The sequence below is a fragment of the Choloepus didactylus genome, chromosome 3 (assembly GCF_015220235.1).
Source record: "Choloepus didactylus isolate mChoDid1 chromosome 3, mChoDid1.pri, whole genome shotgun sequence".
Classification (NCBI taxonomy): domain Eukaryota; kingdom Metazoa; phylum Chordata; class Mammalia; order Pilosa; family Megalonychidae; genus Choloepus; species Choloepus didactylus.
The window spans coordinates 106,586,431-106,603,406 of NC_051309.1; the positions used below are offsets into that span (position 1 = coordinate 106,586,431).

The 16,976-nt window shown below is 42.0% G+C and overlaps 1 protein-coding gene across 1 annotated transcript in view; it reads right to left on the reverse strand.

The window, feature by feature from the left end:
• The window catches only part of TSPAN5 (tetraspanin 5), a 176,718-nt gene that overhangs the window by 36,889 nt on the left and 122,853 nt on the right, over positions 1-16,976 (reverse strand). Inside the window, exon 2 of the mRNA XM_037830297.1 lies at positions 3,138-3,188. Within this exon, the coding sequence (XP_037686225.1) occupies positions 3,138-3,188 (51 nt within the window). The remainder of the gene's footprint in view (positions 1-3,137; positions 3,189-16,976) is intronic.

Below are 16,976 nucleotides of genomic sequence, written 5' to 3' on the forward strand. Positions count from 1 at the left end.
CAGGTGCAAACTGCCCACCGCTCGCCAATGGTGTGGTCCCCCCCAAATGCCATTCCCGCCATCTTGCCAGAGGCTTTGTCCAGCTTAGACGTTAATGCAAAGGGCTTTGACAAAGCAGCCTCTGCAGTTACCAAGGCAATCAATGCACATCACATTGCCTTTAGGAAACCCCCAAGACAAAACCAATTCTCTGCTCCACGGAGCAGAGCCTGAACTCTCCTAAAATGAGACAGCTTTCAAAGCAACCACTCTGCTCTTGCCCCCATGCAGGGGTGGGCATGCTATAGCCACGTCTCAAGGGAAGGGAGTCATGCATCTAGTGAGCCTTTAGCTTATATCAGACACTGTGCTGGAGGCATAAGCCCCGTGCTGGCAATCTCATTTAATCCTCACAACAATCCTGTGAGGTGGAATGTTAGGGTCCCCATTGTGCAAACAAGCAAAGGGCATCTCAGAGAAGTTAACTCAGCTGTCCAAAGTCACAGAGATGGTAAATAGAGGAGCCAGGACTGAACTCAGGTCTGTTCAGTCACAAAGCTGTGCTCTGTATCCACACAGCAGCCAGAGTGATCTTAAAAGCCAGATCAGGTCATTCCCCTTATCAAAATTCTTTGATTTAAAATAAATACATAAACAAACAAATTAATTAATTAAAATTTTAAAAATGCTTCAATGGTTTCCTCTCACAGCTAGAATACATGGAAACTTCCGCAGTAGCCTGCCTGGGCTGGCCTCTGCCTGCCTCTCTCACCACATCCCCTACCTCTTCTTGCTTTGTTCTTCCCCTTCCAGCCCTACTGGCCTTCTTTCTGTACCTTGGAATCCATGCCCTTGCCTCAAGGCCACCACATTTGCTATTCCCTCTGCTTGGAATGCTCTTCCCCCCATGCTCAGCAGATCCCTCTTACTCCTTTCAGGTGTCTGCTCAAATGCCACCTCCCCAGGGAGGCTGTTCCCAAGTGCTCTATCTAAAAGAGACCCCTTCTCCCTTTACCCTCTAACCCTTACCTTACACTTATTTTCTGTTTCCCAGTGTTCACCAGTACCTGGATGTATACACTTGGCTAGGTAATTGCTGGTCACCAGTTTCCCACTAGAATGCAAGCTCCACTGAGCAGGGACTATGCATTATTTACTGCTGAATGCCCAGCACCATGCCAGTGCCTGACACATGGCCAATACTGACCAACTGGATGAACGGATGCATGACTATTCCTTTACCCATCCTTTACCCTCTGCTGCCTCCACTCGGACCCAGCTCAAGAGTTCTGCTGCATAGTAGCTGCGTGACCTCAGACAAGTAATTTCAGCTCATGAGAGAAGGTTCCCATGTACTGAAAGTGGCCCTGACAAAGAAGGGACTGGTATTTCATCCCTCCCTTAAGACTACATCACCCCTTTGCTCTGACAGCTGGGTGACACTGCCAATTTTAGAAATTTGTGATTTTATCAGAGCAGAGATATTTGGGGGCAACTGATGAAACGAAAAGATAATTATAGTTCATAACAAGAAAAAAAAACACTTCAAAACAACCAATTGTCTATTATTGCTAGAATAGACAATTAGTTCACTTAATGCTTTCCAGCATCTGTTCAAAGCAGATAGAAATGGACTCTTATTAAAGGATTTATAAAAAAACTATGCAATGTGGCATTTACCCAACCACAGAGCTTCTAAAAATGGTATTTCTGAGATCCCCCCAATATAAATCTCCAAGCCTACCAAGGGATTGAGGCAGAAGTGTATCTAAAAGAAGACCAATATTCAACATGAAAGTTTCTGGAGATAAAATTACCCCTGTTTTGGGGATTTAATATGTTTCACTTCACATGTAATCACTGCCTTGTAGCATAATGTTACCCAGTTGCTGGCATGTGGTTCGTTTTCTGTAAAAACCGCTTAACCTTCCGTAAAAGCATTTTTTAAATAAATAGAAGGCGGTTCATTTTCAAAACTCAGGATTTACTTTTGAGTTTTGTTTAATACATTTTATGTAAACATTGCTTTGGTTGTGGAAATTCCCACTGGCATCTGAGGGGCTTTTCTTTGCTGGGCCTTCTTAGTTTTTCTCTCCTCTATTAATACATGAAGCACTTCAAAGGATCTTGGCTACAGGCTGTGGTCAAGCTCAGCCCTGGAGGGCAAATACCAGAAAGATAGGAACATGGTCTTCCAGAAAAATTTAAGCTAATCTCTTAGTTTACAATAACTTCTAACCAATCTGTACACACCCCTCACTCTCTCAAGGTGGGAGATGACAAAGCTTTATGGTGCAGTCAAATGCTAGGATAGATTAACATTCTGCATATTATTTCACTTCCAAAGAAGGAAGAAAAACGTTTGTCTTTATTTTTGAATTCCAATGCTTGACTTCAAAGAAGCTGCAGAGTCAAAATTAAAAGGTGCAGCTGGGAAGTAAAGTTGGAAGAGAGGAAACAGGTCAGAGCTGTAATGAGTCTGTTGTTTAGAGCAGTTTAAACTGCCCAGAAGATTGGCTCTCCACTACAACCTAGAACATGCTACTCCATCTTTCCAGATTTTTCCTGTTCCTTGACTATTCAGTATTTGGTCATAAATTTTGAGTATTTCTTTAGTACTTGAAATCAGCAGCCAAGCATTCACATTTTTTGGCATTAATGAGTTTATTTCCTACTCAAACAAGAATTATACCCAGCTTCCCTCATTTAATAGGCTAACAGTTTCTCACATAATGCTCAAACTAAGAAGCAATTTTTATGGCCTAGGTAATCTTCCAAAGGTTTTAAAAAATAAAAGTAAAAGAGAGAAAAGGAACAGGTGGTTTAATGATATTTCTGAGCATTACTGAAGTTCTTGTGCCAGACTGAGGAAATGTTTCATTGGAATATGTATCTCTGGCTAACTGTTAAAAATCCAAAGCACATCCTCTGTTTTGCATGTGTATGGTTACTTCTGTAATTATTTTGATTCAGTAATCAATTCAGGCTCTGTTCCCAAACAGTCTTAAGAGTATGACATTATCTTCTAAGAACACTTTCATTAAAGATTCATGTTTCTTTATACTTTGCAGTTATCAAAGAGGAAAAGGAGACAACATATAATATAATGAGTGGCCTCCAACAACCAAATGTGTGCAATTTCATTATATTCAACTTACTTTTTCATTCCATGCCCACAGTCCAATTCCAAGAAATGCTATTCCCAAAAACTGAAATAAAGAAAGAAAGCAGTGTAAGTGTAAGGGTGAATGCCATGTTTTCATTAATACAAATACAAATAAGAAAGTTATCATTCAATTCTTCTGTCACCTTACCAGACAGGAAAATTGCTTTATCTAAAATCTAAGTAAACCATCTTTACTGAGAATAGAAATACCATAACCTCCTTACCTAAAATTATTACAGTATAAAGGGTTGCAAACACTTACTTAGAAGTTACTCAGATTTATGAAGAATAAAAATTAAGTAGAACTTGAATACAATGAAAGTTATCAACAATGTTTAATGCTGCCTTTTTGGGTAGGAGAGGGAGCAGCGAGTCCCCCCATGAATCTGAGGCCATCCACTGTTCAACAGGAAATGGGTAACCAGGGGCACGAATTTAGAAGAGCCCAGTATCCCAATGTCATGATTCTCCTTTCATCATCACACCATTATACATGGGCCAGGTTACAGAGGGTATGCAAGGCCCCTCTGCCCCTCAACAAGCTCATTATCGCTTCTTTAAGAGATAAAGTGAGTCTTATCAATTCCAATGTGACCCAAAGAAAATTCCTAGTTTCTTCTGTTCTGCAGAAACTTAAATTATGTAAATTGCAATTCAGAGGGCTTCCGAACTCTTTCTGAACTCAACTCAGTATAACTTCATGTATAACCTGCAGCACACAAATGTAACACACAGGACTGAGTTAAAGGAGAACACAAGGAAGCATTTAACCTGGTGCAGAGGTGGCATCTCATCTACAGCCACGCACCTCGCAGTTCTGTCAATTAGCTGTGTTGAGTATGGCGCGACTGGGGGAGCAGTTGGTACCCAGGAGGACTTTCCATTTTAATTAGTTCTCACTGTATTCCATCTGTTCTAAGATATACATATTTTATTTCACATTTTAACTTCTCTGAAATTGGGATATGTCTTAAAAACAATGGTATCTCATAATTTAATTGGTGGCTTTTTTCCTAGATTGTTCCCAAATCAAGAGTGTAACTTATAATTGGGGTGTCAGAGATTTGATGACACATTGTACGGGGCTGTTCACCACAAAAAGCTCAATGATCAGGCCTGGGTGTAACTGGCCATAAGAAAGATGTATCTTATTCTTTATCTTTATTATCAGTAGCAATTCTGAGTTTCCTTTCCAAACAGCGAAGTGAAAGGAAAGTGGGCAGGTTGGCAAGCAGTTTCAGTCCCAAGGTAGCAGTGCACACTGCTTACTAACATCTTGATTAAGTTAAATGTCAGAAGAGCTGTCTACTGAGAGGGGTGTGCAGAGAAAATGAGAGTGAGGTGGTTATTCTTTACAATTTCAGGGAAATCTGAGAAACTTCCACCTGGCGAGGTCCTTGCCATTCACAGCAGGGAGGTACTACAACATATCCGAATACTACCCAATGGATAAATATCCAAAAGGCACTGGGAAATTAGCAGGAGTAGAGGGAAAAGAGGGGACTGAAGAATGAAAAACAAATGACACAGAAAGGAAAATGTGGTCATGTTTTTTTAAAGTACAACTTTCCAAAGCTCCCGACAATTATTTGACGCTGTAATAAGATAATATGCGATACACAGCTGCTATACAGAAAACCTTCAGCATATCCTGGATTTGGCAAAAAACAGAATACCCTTTTTTCCTACCCTTTCCCTTATGGGGGAGCTGTTTGAGAAGCATTTAGAAATATTTCTTGTTTTCAACACCCCAATAGAAAAACTGTGGTCACTCCCCTCTACTGTCCTGGTCAGGGTGCAATTTCACTGTATGTTTCAGATCCAAAACAACAAATGATCCAGTCCCCCAAATGACTTAAAGGTACTTGGGAGTCTGCAGCATAAAAACAAAACAATTCAGCATGTGACTCTCATATTAATGGGTCCTAGAAAGCACAGAAGCACAGAGCTGAGGCTGTGACTTCACATATATGACATCAAACTCATCCCAGTGAAATGCTGGACTTTCTAATTCTAAAGCACTTCATGGACAAATGCCTGATTATTTCCCCTGACACAGTATTTAGTCACAGTGTCACCACAAGCCATGGGTGGGATTCTCTGGCAGGGGACACTGTGGTCAGCTGTCCCTCTTGCTAATGAAGAAGGTGGACTTGATACTGTTGAGGGCCTCTGCCTGACTGCTCTCATTTGTTTAAGTCTTTATTATTTGCTAGACTCTGTGCTTAATGCTTGGAGGTGGTATCTTTCTTAAGCCTTACAACAGCTTTTTTTAAAAAATGTGTGCTAGCATTACCCCCATTTTAAGAAATTTTTTGGTAGCTGCATTGAAAAAGGTAAAAAGAAACCATTGAAATTAATTTTAATAATACATTTTATTTAACCCAATCTATCCAAAATATTATTTCAACATGGACTCATTAATAAAAGAATTATTCATGAGATATTTTACTTTTTCTTGTATTAAGTCTTTGAAATCCAGTGTATATTTTACATTTATAGCACATTTCAGTTTGAACTAGCTCAATACTGAGTGCTCAATAGCTAGTGACAAGTGTATTGCACAGAGCTGTTTTAGCATCACCCCCATTTTAAGAAATGAGGCTTAGAAGGTTCAGATAACCAGCTCAAAGGCACACACACAGCTTCTAAGTTGAGTGGCAAAGATTTGAATCAACAGAAGTCCACTAGCAAAGAAAATGTTTTTATTGGTCTCATAAATTTCCATTTTTTTCTCCCATAAGACAGAGAGTTGAGGTATCCAGGTTAGAATTACACGAGATATGGTAAGAGTATCCCACATGCCTCTTCCAGGGAACAAAGGGAGTTGAAGAAGTTAAAGCTGAAATTCCCTGTGCTGGTGTCAACAGAGTAGAAGCAGAAGAACAGAGAAATTCAGGGATGGGTCAAGCTTCTCCTCTCTGAATGATGTTCTCCTCTCTCTTCTGGGCACTTTGGAACAACAACAACAAAAAAACTTTTTCTTTCATGAACCAAATAAACAGATTGGAAACCAATGGTTTTCCATGAAGAGGAAAGAGGAAAAAAAGGAATTTAAAGAAGACATACAGGAAATTTCTTTTATATGCTTGCTCCAATATTCCCCCCTCTTAACTGTCTCTTTCCTAAGAAGCCTTTAAGAATTTGGAGAAAGAACACTGAATTTGAAGTTAAGGAAAACACTCGATACCAAAGCAAGTGAGTAGTGCAGGGCCGGGGGCCTCAACTTGACACATACCTTCTGCGCTACATCACCAGCAAATGTCCTCCCAATTACTCTCAGCCCATATGTTTTGCTTTAAAATCACATTGTTCCGGGTCCAAATAATTAAACAGGGAAGAGCCAAAAACCAGAGATGGGCACGCAGCACTTGAGGCACATGTGTTTTCCCCTTCTCTACCTCCCGAAGGGAAAAAAAAAAGACCATAAACCACCAAGCTGACCTCATCCTACAACCCAAAGAGGCCAAGAACGGCCAGGAACACTGAGAATCGACTCTATTCCTTTGAAATGGAAACAAAACCAAACCTGAGGCTTCTTCCCACATGGCAGTCTAGGCAAACACACAGTACAAATGTTTGTCCACCCAATTTTAGGTATCTTAAAATTAATAATAATTTTGCCAACATTTGTTGAATGCTAAGTAGGAGCTAGGTGCTGTGTTTATATAGATTGACTAAAACAGTTCTGTCCAATACAATTGTTACTAGCTATTGAGCCTTGATACTGAGCTAGTTCAAACTGAAATGTGCTGTAAATGTAAAATATACACTGGATTTCAAAGACTTAATGCAAGAAAAAGTAAAATATCTCATCCATAATTCTTTTATTAGTGATTCCACGTTGAAATAATATTTTGGATATATTGGGTTAAATAAAATATAGTATTAAAATTAATTTCAATGGTTTCTCTTTACCTTTTTCAACATAGCTACTGAAAAATTTAAATCATCTAAGTTGGCTCAAGCTACATTTCTATAGGACAACACCGGTCTAAAGTATCCCACGACAATCTCATGCAGTAGGTATTGCATTATCCCCATTTTAAAGTTAAGGAAATTGAGACTTAGAAACTTTAATTCTCCCAAGATCACAGAGAAGTGGCTAAGCTGTGTTGCTCAGGAAATCTGACTCCTCAGCCCAAGCTCCTAACTATTAGAGTAACTTTCTAAGGTGATTAAATGTTTGTCCAGAGAGTCATACCAGGGACAGAGAAATGTACTCAAACTCTTGCCCTGAGACTCAACCATTGTTCCTTTCATTTCTATATAAGCCAAAGGTACATTTTCCTGTCTGGGAGCAAGAAAGGCCATAGGTCGAAATTGTGAGAGCGACACACGGTGGGAAGCCTGCCAGGCTTGGTGGAGTAAGAGCCAGGAGAGGTGATATCAGGAGAAGCTGAGAGGCCACAACCCTGGGAGGTGACAGGGATGACTGGGCATCTCTGTTGAGAGGGGCTCACCTGCCCCCTTTCCTCTGAGGCCTATCACTGGAAGATCTCTTCCTCTGGCTGCTTTGGCCCCTGCTGACCTTCAACACCTTGGAAATGGTCAAGTGCCCCATCCTAACCGGTACCAAAAGATACTTCAAGAAGCTACTCATCCATCCATCCATCCACAAGTATTCTAGAGTTTCTACTGTGTGCTGGAGACTATTATTCTCTTGATAAGTGGAGATAAGAAAAGAGATACAGTCCCTGTCTCCACTGAGCTTACTGTCCAGTAAGAGAGACAGCCATTAATCAGATAATCACAGATTACAAGATAAAATCACCCCTGATGGTGCTACGAAGGAGAAATACACAAGACCCAAGAGAGCCTACAAGAGGGGGATTTTACCAAAAGAGCAGTCAGGGAAGGCTTCCCTGAGCAAGAGATGCATGAACTGGGTCTGAAGGATGCAGAGGGGTTAACAGGTCACGGAAGGAGAGCAGAGGAAAGAGAATGTGCAAAGGCTCTGTGGTGAGAGCAACATGGCAAGAAAAAGGGTCTAAAAGGTGACTGGAGTGCTTGGAGTTCAGAAAATTGGGCAGGGGAGGACTGATACGGTAGGTCTGCAATTAGAGAAGCAAGCATGGACCAGCCCATGCATGGTCTTATAAGCGCGGCGTATTAGTTAGGGCTCTCCAAAGAAACAGAACCAACAGGACATACGTATGTATGTTTGTATGTATGTAAGGAATCCAGTAATTACCCTAAGAGCAACAGGAAGCCATTCAAGGGCAGACTCTATGTGGCGGGCAGAGGTGAGGTAGGCAGGTAGGTCGTTAGCAGATTTGGGTTTTGGAAAACATTGACCTGGATTGCCGAAAAGATTAGACGGAGTCCAAAGTGGCTGCACGGGGACCAATAGAAGGCAACCCTGGTCATCCAGGCAGGACCCGATGGTATCTCAGAGAAGTAGATGGAACTGGGACCTATGAGCTATTTAGAAGTAAAAATGACATTTTCAGTGATGGCTGAATATGGGGGGTGGGGGGCATATGCAAGGATGAAGGAGAGGGAGGTGTTAAGGATAATGCCTAGTTTCTGGCATTTTCTATATGGAGAATGTGGCTTTTCAAAATTCCATCTTATGTCCTCTGACAGAAATAACTCTCAGATACCAATTTCATAACTAGCTTGAGATCCAGTGGCATTTCTGAAAGGACAATTTTCTTTTATGGATATTTTGGCTGCTACCTGAATTCTCTCTGAAGCAAAGTAAACTTGTATACCTTTAAAAAAATAAATTATTTAAAGATCTGTATGTATTTCCCCCCAGCTACTTTGATTCATAAAAATGAAACAGTTATGTATATGGTGAGCATCTACTTGCAGGTTCATAGGCAACCCTTAAATTGACATAGTCAATCCTCTTTGCTTAAAAAATAGCAGTTACGTCAATAGCATCTGCCCAGCATCCAAGAACAGACTCAAAATAACAATGCAGCAGGGTAAACATGACAGCAGAAAATAAAAATCAGGTCAATCTTCTCACCTAAATTGGAGCCTCAAAAATATTATCTTAAATAACAATGGAGGGGAAGAAAACAAGTGTCCCGATGAAGTTCTAAAGATTTTTAAGCTCTGCCTGGATAAACAAGAGAGATGCATTAAAACGTTTGGCACAAAGGGAGGAAAGAGAAAAAGGGCCATTAGGAAAACGTCTCTTCCTGAAGCAGCAACACATGTACTTTTTATTAGATATTTTCTGACACTTTAGTCTGAACAACACTCCAGTTCTGGTGGGGGTGGGTGGGGTGGCCCAGTCCACATGAGTGTACCAAATACCTATGTTAACAAAACAAATGTTGTCTTTATAGAGCTGGGGTTTACTATCAGAAATAAAAAGCCCCTAGGCATCCTTTTCGCCATGTCAAAGGAGTAAGAGTGGGCTGATGGAAAATTCAATACACTGAAAGTCGATCCCAGTTTTGCCACGGGGTCTCTGCGCGACTTCAAGCGGGCAAACGGGTAACTGTACGTTCAAACTGTCAGGAATCCTCCAATGAGATGGCATGGCAGGTAAGACCCAAAGGTGTAAGCAGGACGTTCCCCACTTGTGCCAGTGTCAAATTCTCTCACTTCACTTCCATCTGAATGGCCTCCTCCATATGACCTGAGCACTCTGGCCCAGAGCTTCAGGGTTCCGTGATCTCAGCGAAGGTTTTTCATTCACACAACAAATATGTATTTACTGCATCCGCGATGTGCCTGGCAAGCACGTAGAGGCTGTGGATGAATTGGGGAACAAAACAGACAAAAATGCCTGCTCTTGGGGAGCTGACATCCTAGTTGGGATGTGCGGGGAGAAAAAGACAATAAAAATAAATGTAAGTAAGGAGATTATGTACCATTTTAATAGGTGAGAAGTGCTGTGGAAAGGGGACTGAAAGTGTGGCAGAGGGCAGGAAGAGTTGCAATATTAAAACAGCATGGTGAAGATAAGTTTCCACTATGAAAGCTAGGCATAGGCAAACACACGAAGGAGGTGAAAGTTAACCAAGCAGGGGATGTCAGGAAATCATGTTCCAGGCAAAGGAAATGGCCTGGCTAGGCCCTGAGGCAGAGCGGGCAGGCACGCTGGAGGAACAGCAGGTCCCAGGAGCTGGAGTGCAGAGGACAGAGGTAACAGGAGCCGACTGTGTCAGACTTGGAAGGCCATGGCAAGGTAAAGAAAGATCTGGCAAAGGGTGCTATTCCTTTCAAGGATTATGGTTTCTCCCCTGAGAACGAAAGGATCATAGGAGGGCTTCTTACCTTCCTATAGCCCCACCTGTCAAACGCAGATACTAAGGGCAGGAATAAACTGCCCAAAGCAATTGTGCAGATCAGCCTGATAATGTGAGGACTGAATGGGATTCCCAGAGCCCATCATGGTGCCTAGTTTAGTAGATGCTTCATAAATATTAGTTCCCTCCCCCTTCCTCATACATTCTCTACCAGACCCCCCCGACACACAAATGGTCAATATGAAACTGTGATCAAGTCCCGCCTCCTCCAAGTATGAGAAAACACCCTAGACCGCAGTGAGCAGAGGCACTCTCTCTCCTGAACTTCTGTGCCGCTCGCTGCATGTACCCTTATTTAACACCCCTCACCCCCCAACACACACAATTATAAAGGAGTGAAGTGCCCAGGAATCAGAAACAGGAGACGTGGGGACCGTGCTTAAGGGGTGGCAGCTCCTGCCCTTGGGCTAATGATCTTCCTCCCGTCACCAGCTTGCATATCCTTCCAGAAACTGTCTACGAGCTTTCCTATTATTTAAAGGAAACTAACGAACTCCAGTCAGAATACTGAGATCCAGTTTAATTTCAATTCTTTTTTCTTTCTTATGTTAACAATCTGGTTCATGAATTCTGGTTGTGATCAGTCCCAGGCCTTAAAAATCCACTTGTTTTGAAAGCCCACGTTAAAGTAAGTTTCTCCCCATCCAGGGCTTCTTGACCTATTATCTTCCCTCTCCCTAACCATAACACAACTTGTTTTTGTATTATATCCCATGTGAATAGGTTCTGGTCTCATTAGGTCCATGTTTCTGTATGAGATATAAATTATAACCAACATTGTTTGGAGGTAGCATTTCAATCTACACCCCCTCCTTTCTGGAAACTGACCCCCACCCTCAAGGGTGGGCCCCTGCAGCCATGTTCATAAAAGAAGGCCCACTCCCCACGCTGCACCCTGCACAGATGATTTGATTAAGGTAGGTCAAGTGACGCAGGAAGAGCCGAGCCCTTAGATACTAGGGTAGGTCAGATTCTTCCCCAGGAATCTGGACCTGGACGTGGTACATTCTGTCAGCCTCAGTCTCCCCTACACTAGAACAGAGTGTGTGTGCTGTATACACTATCCCCTACAGAGAGAACAAGGGAGTATGCAGATGTAGAAGGCAGAAGAGAGTCAAGAGTAACTTCTCTTCGTCACTGCTTCCTGCAACTTATCCCCAGGAGGCCTGGCTGCACTTCCTAATCCTGAGTTCCAAGTAATACTCTTGGATTCCTATTATAAGTATCCCCTCTCCAATTTTTAGCTCAAGCTACCTTGGGGACTTTCTGTTACTTGCAAACAAGAGGGTCTTAAGACATAAGAGATCAGATTAATTCCTTCCATTTAATTTCAATTAATTAAAATTCAATTAATTAAAATTCAATTAATTACTCCTGTGACAAGCTCACGGTTACCTACAAAAGGGGCAAAACAGGCAAGAGAACAATGATGCTCCAGAAGCTAATAATGATCTGGCAAACGGAGTTGTTCCTTGCCAAATAACTGAGCAGAAACAATGGTTGTTTTGAAGTGCTGGGTAATGTCGTAACTTGGTATGTGAAGAAACCCGTAATTCAGCCATGCTTCCATCTGAAGGAAAAGAGCTGTGCCCTGCCTGCTTGTTGTATTTGGGCGGCAGAGTGGTACAGCTGGAATCCAAGAAACGGTTACAGAAGCAGCAGCTGAGCCTGGGACTGGGGGGAGGGGGAGCAGGGGAGGAGAATTATTTGGTGGCACCCAAACATTCTGTCCCCAGAGAGGACAGGAGTGCACAAAAGGGCTCGCTGCCTTTGAACTTGCCCTACACCAGGAGATATCCAGGGCACATCTTAAAGAAATGTCTACAAGGCACCATCTGGTTCAGAAACTCTTTTTAAAGTCTTAGGGCCTAACATTTTGGCAAGAACTAGCAACCTGAGATGGAAAGGGAGAGAAGAGGGGAGCACTGTGCAGGCAAAACAAAAAACAAAAAACAAAAACCACCCTGTATTCTTCTTGGAGATTACTCAGGCAATGCAGGCACACAGAAAGGAGCCTGAAGGATTACAGCTCTCCACGTCTGGATGGAAACACGGAGGCGGCAAGGTTACAGCCCACTAATCTTTGCTTGTCTCAGTAAAAGGAAGGCTTACTCTGCCTGGGCTATTCCATCTGTAATTCTCTGATTAGATAAACCCCAGGCTGAAACCATACCAGAGAGCGGCTCTGGAGGCTGAGGAGGACTGAAGATAACTCCAGTATTTCAAACCAGAGGCACGAGAAGTAAATTATCCAGAGACCAACATCAGCCATTGTGGGAATAAGCTCCTGCTGGTCCCCTTAAACAGCCAAGAGGTGCGGCTCACGCGAACTACAGCTTTGAAAGTTGAATAGTCTCAGACGTACGCTGTTTTTGTGTTGAAACATCTCAATAATGTTTTTAAAAACCTCTTAGGCAAGATTCAAGAGTTAATGAAAATAAAAACCAAAACAGGATTTAAAAAGCACAAGTAGAATTATATAATTCAACTCATTTAATGAGCATCTTCAATATATATGGGGCACTGTGCTAGGTGCCAGTGTCTGGGAGGAGTGGGTGGGAGACAAACAAGTAAAGCCACAACTCAAGCACAGGGAATGGAGCCTTCCCACGGACATGCACCGGTTACCATAGAAACACAGAGGCGAGGCTGTGAGATCACTGCGGGGTCAGAGGAAGCATCCTAGGAAGCAACACTTGACTCTATTTTAAAGAGAAGGAGAGAGGAAGACCCTCTTCCACAGAGGAAACAGCTTATGCAAAAGGATCAAGCATGAAACAGCATGTTCCTTCAGGAACCAGCAAATGGTTCCAATGGCTGGAGCAGAGAGAGCCAGGCAAAGCATCAAGCAAGCGGTGGTCCTCCCAGTGCAGTGCCTGCACCAGCAGTAAGTAGTAGCATCCCCTGGAAACTTGTTACAAATGCAAATTCTCAGGTGGCCAGAAACCCTGGAAGGTTTCTGTTTTAATAAGCCCTCAGGGTGACTCTTCTGATGGGTGGTAAGGTTTGAGAATCCTTGGGCTAGAAGGAAGAGCAGGAGCCTCATCACCAAGGGCTGTGTATGCTGCAGTTCCCAGGTGCCGCCAAGCTATGAGAAGCCAACCAAACATTACAAGCAAAAAGTGATAGGGTCAGATTTGCATTTTAGAGAAATCATTCCAGTACAGTATGGAGAATGAACTGAAAGGAGGCTAGTGTGCAGGCAGTGAGACAAGCTGAGGGCTACTGCAGTGGAGAAGGAAAACAACCAAATCAAGGCAAGGGCTGTGGAAAGAAAACAAAGACAGATGAGACTATGAAGAAAGAGGATCTATGGAACTTGATGGCTGGAAGCAGAAGGGTGTGAGGTAAAGACCTTGGGCTCTTGAACCAGCATGCCTGGGTTCGAATTCTAAATATGTGACCTCGGGTAAGTCACTTACCCTCCCTATTCCTCAGTTTCCAAATCTGTAAAATGGACGTATCAATTTCTACAAGAACAAAGCTCCAAGAGAAGAGATCTTTATCTGATAAGTTCATTCCATATTCCCAAAACTTAAAACAGTGTGGCTCACAGTGAGTCCTAATCAAATACTTGTTAATGAGTGAGCGAATTACTTGTGGGAGATAAGGAAGAGAGAGGAAATCTAAAATTCCCAGGTTTTTAGCCTAAGCAACTTGGTTGGCAGTGGCATCATTTACAAAGCTAGGAATCTTGGAGGGGAGGCCATTTTAGGAGAAAGATAGGTTTTAGATATGTTACCCATCGAGACGGATGTCAGCCACTCAACGGAAATGTCCTAGCACATTCACATGAGGGCCAGGAGGGTGGACAGCAAGGTGGCTCCTGAGTCAGACTTGGGTTAGAACCCAGGCTCTACCACTTCCTGGCTGGGTAATCTTGGACCAATAATTTAATCTCTGAGCCCTCATTTCTCCCTTCATAAAATATGGAGGATAGTAGTACCTCACTCAAGGGGTTGCTGAAAAGGATTGAATGAGACAATGCATCTCACATGCAAAGTAAAGTGCCTGGCACACAGTATATGCTCCAAGAATGCTCAAAAAATAGTCTTATTGTGGTTATCATTAAGGTCACATATACTGTAGAGAGAAGAAGAGGGAAAGGCTTTGTCCTGGAAACATTGAGATTTGGAGGGGGGCTGAAGAGGAGAGTGAGAAAAAGTAGATAAAGAGGCAGCAGGAAACCAGGAAAGAGAGGTCACCTAAGTCATACTTATACACCTGTTAGTGTGCATTAAGTTAGGGAGAGACTGGGGCTGACTCTACTAAGCAAAGGGATTGAACTGGTGGAGAGAGCTTATGTTCAGTTAAATTGAATTTAAAATGAGAAACTATTAAAGAAAGTAACTTCCCCTTAATTCAAACTAGTCCCGGACTCCAGTGTGGCTAGGCAAGACCCAAGATTAGTTGAAGAGGGATGACAACTGTCAAAAACGAACTCAGGGACTCAACTGGGGTCACCCCTATAATGGCCAATTATATTCTTTGCCTTATATAGATGATAAAAGGGAGGCAGAGCTACGAACACCAGTGGAGTGTCAGGAAGCCCAGGCTGTAGCAGCAATGCCACCATTAACTGGTGGTGTGACCTCTGACAAGTCACTGAACCATCATTTCCTCCAGTGTAAATGGGAAATAGCACCTGCCTCAGCTACACAGGATTGTGAAGATCATACACAAGTGAAGGGAAGACATTTAGAAAAAGCTATGCTAGAAAGATAGTTGATGTAATTAAAACATCCCATTTTATCCATCTGTTAAAATAACAGAGTGAGCTATATGCTGTAACTGCAGGATATATCATCTGACATATGCTACCCTTAAAAATCAGCGCAGCTTAGTTGTTCACAGAATCGGTGCTTACTTGGTGTCTGTTTCCTGAGAATGTTGTGTTGGGAGACAATTCCTGGTGTTTCTACGTGTCTTATGGGCAAGGAACTGACTGGAATTACAAGTGAGTACTCTGTAATACATTGTCTTTTCAAAGGAATTTGTACAGTGGACAGCCTTGGAAGATAGAATGTTTCCCTTCAGAGCAAAGGGACAGGCAGGTTCACCGACACTTATAAATGATGTGGGTTCTCTAAGTCAGGGTTCCTCTCCTATAACACAACCCACAAGGAAGGCAGGTGTCACCTGCCCTCCAGCATTACCCTGTGGGAACCAGGGCTCAGGAAAAGGCATGAAATTACTGATACTCTGGCTACTGTTGCTGCTGAGATGAATAAAGTCCCCTGTCTCTGCCCTAGCTGTCTAGTATCTCTGTGAACATCCATAAAACTGGATCAAGGTAACTCATTAGCTGGCAAGTAGGGTAAAAATCAGACCCTTCACAGTCCTTGACACTTTATTGTTCTACAGAATTTACATTCCATCTCATACAGTCCTTCATGACATCTAATATAAGGCCTGGCAAACAGTAGTTGTTCATAAGTATTCTTTTTAAAATAAATTACCTTTAACATTCAACAGTGATAAGAATTTTAAAGGAAAAACTATTAAAGGAGAAATGTGACCAACCTCAAGAATTAAAGAAACTTCTGATGACTAGTATATTTATAAAAGCTTATTTCTAACTCAAGGGTCCAGAGACAATAATCACTTGTAGAAAAATAATCTCCAATATACAGAACACACAATTTCCCAGAGTGTTCTACTTCTTTCCCCTATTTCAAGGGTGCTTGAACAGAGCACTGGGCATTTAGGATGCCAATTCTTAGGAGAGCCAGATCAGCACTGACAATTTTAAAAGAGATGCAGATGGGCAAGTTCCACATATATGTCGATGTGCCATCACATGTAAGAAGGTCCGGTGTTTCCCTCTCTCCTAACAGACTGTTCTCCAGCACCCATGGCTTGCTCTGTCATGCTTGTGGGAAATCAGAGCAGCCAGAGCTGAGCTGAGAAGGCTGAGGAGATGCTCAGTACTAGCTATTTCTGGTACTTTTTTTTTTTTTTAAACCTAACACAAATGCTCTCTGCTTTCTTATGTATCTGTGTTTTTGTTTTGTCTGTGTGTTTTTTATTTGTTTGATTTGCTGATTAAATCTACTTTCTTTTCTAGGAAGCATAACATTTAAGCATTTACAAAGAAAAAGTGACTGAGTTACTAAACAGATGTCTGTGCTATAGTCATTTTACAGTGTTCTCACTTAACTGTAAATATTAAAAATACTCCTAAGAAATAACTGCATGTTTCAGGTAAATCTCAGCAAACATTTTACTAAGAATACCAGCAGAACATAATTTGAATTCTTCAGACAGTATATAGAATGAGTTGAACAGTGTTTGCCTAAGCCACCTGCCCCCTTTTCCAAAAAACAGACACATACACACTTAAGCAAAGTCACTAGAGAAAACTATATTCAGACTTCTTGTTAGAACTCAGAATGTTTCTTTAAAATGAAATCTTACTCATAACATTAGTAACAAATGCATCCAGAAAATCATCTTTGAGAACCTCAAGTTCATATTAAAACAGGAATTGAAACTTTTCCTCCCTGCAGGCCTTTTCAAATGCTAAATCCTAAGAGAAACATGCAGCATCCTAAAAA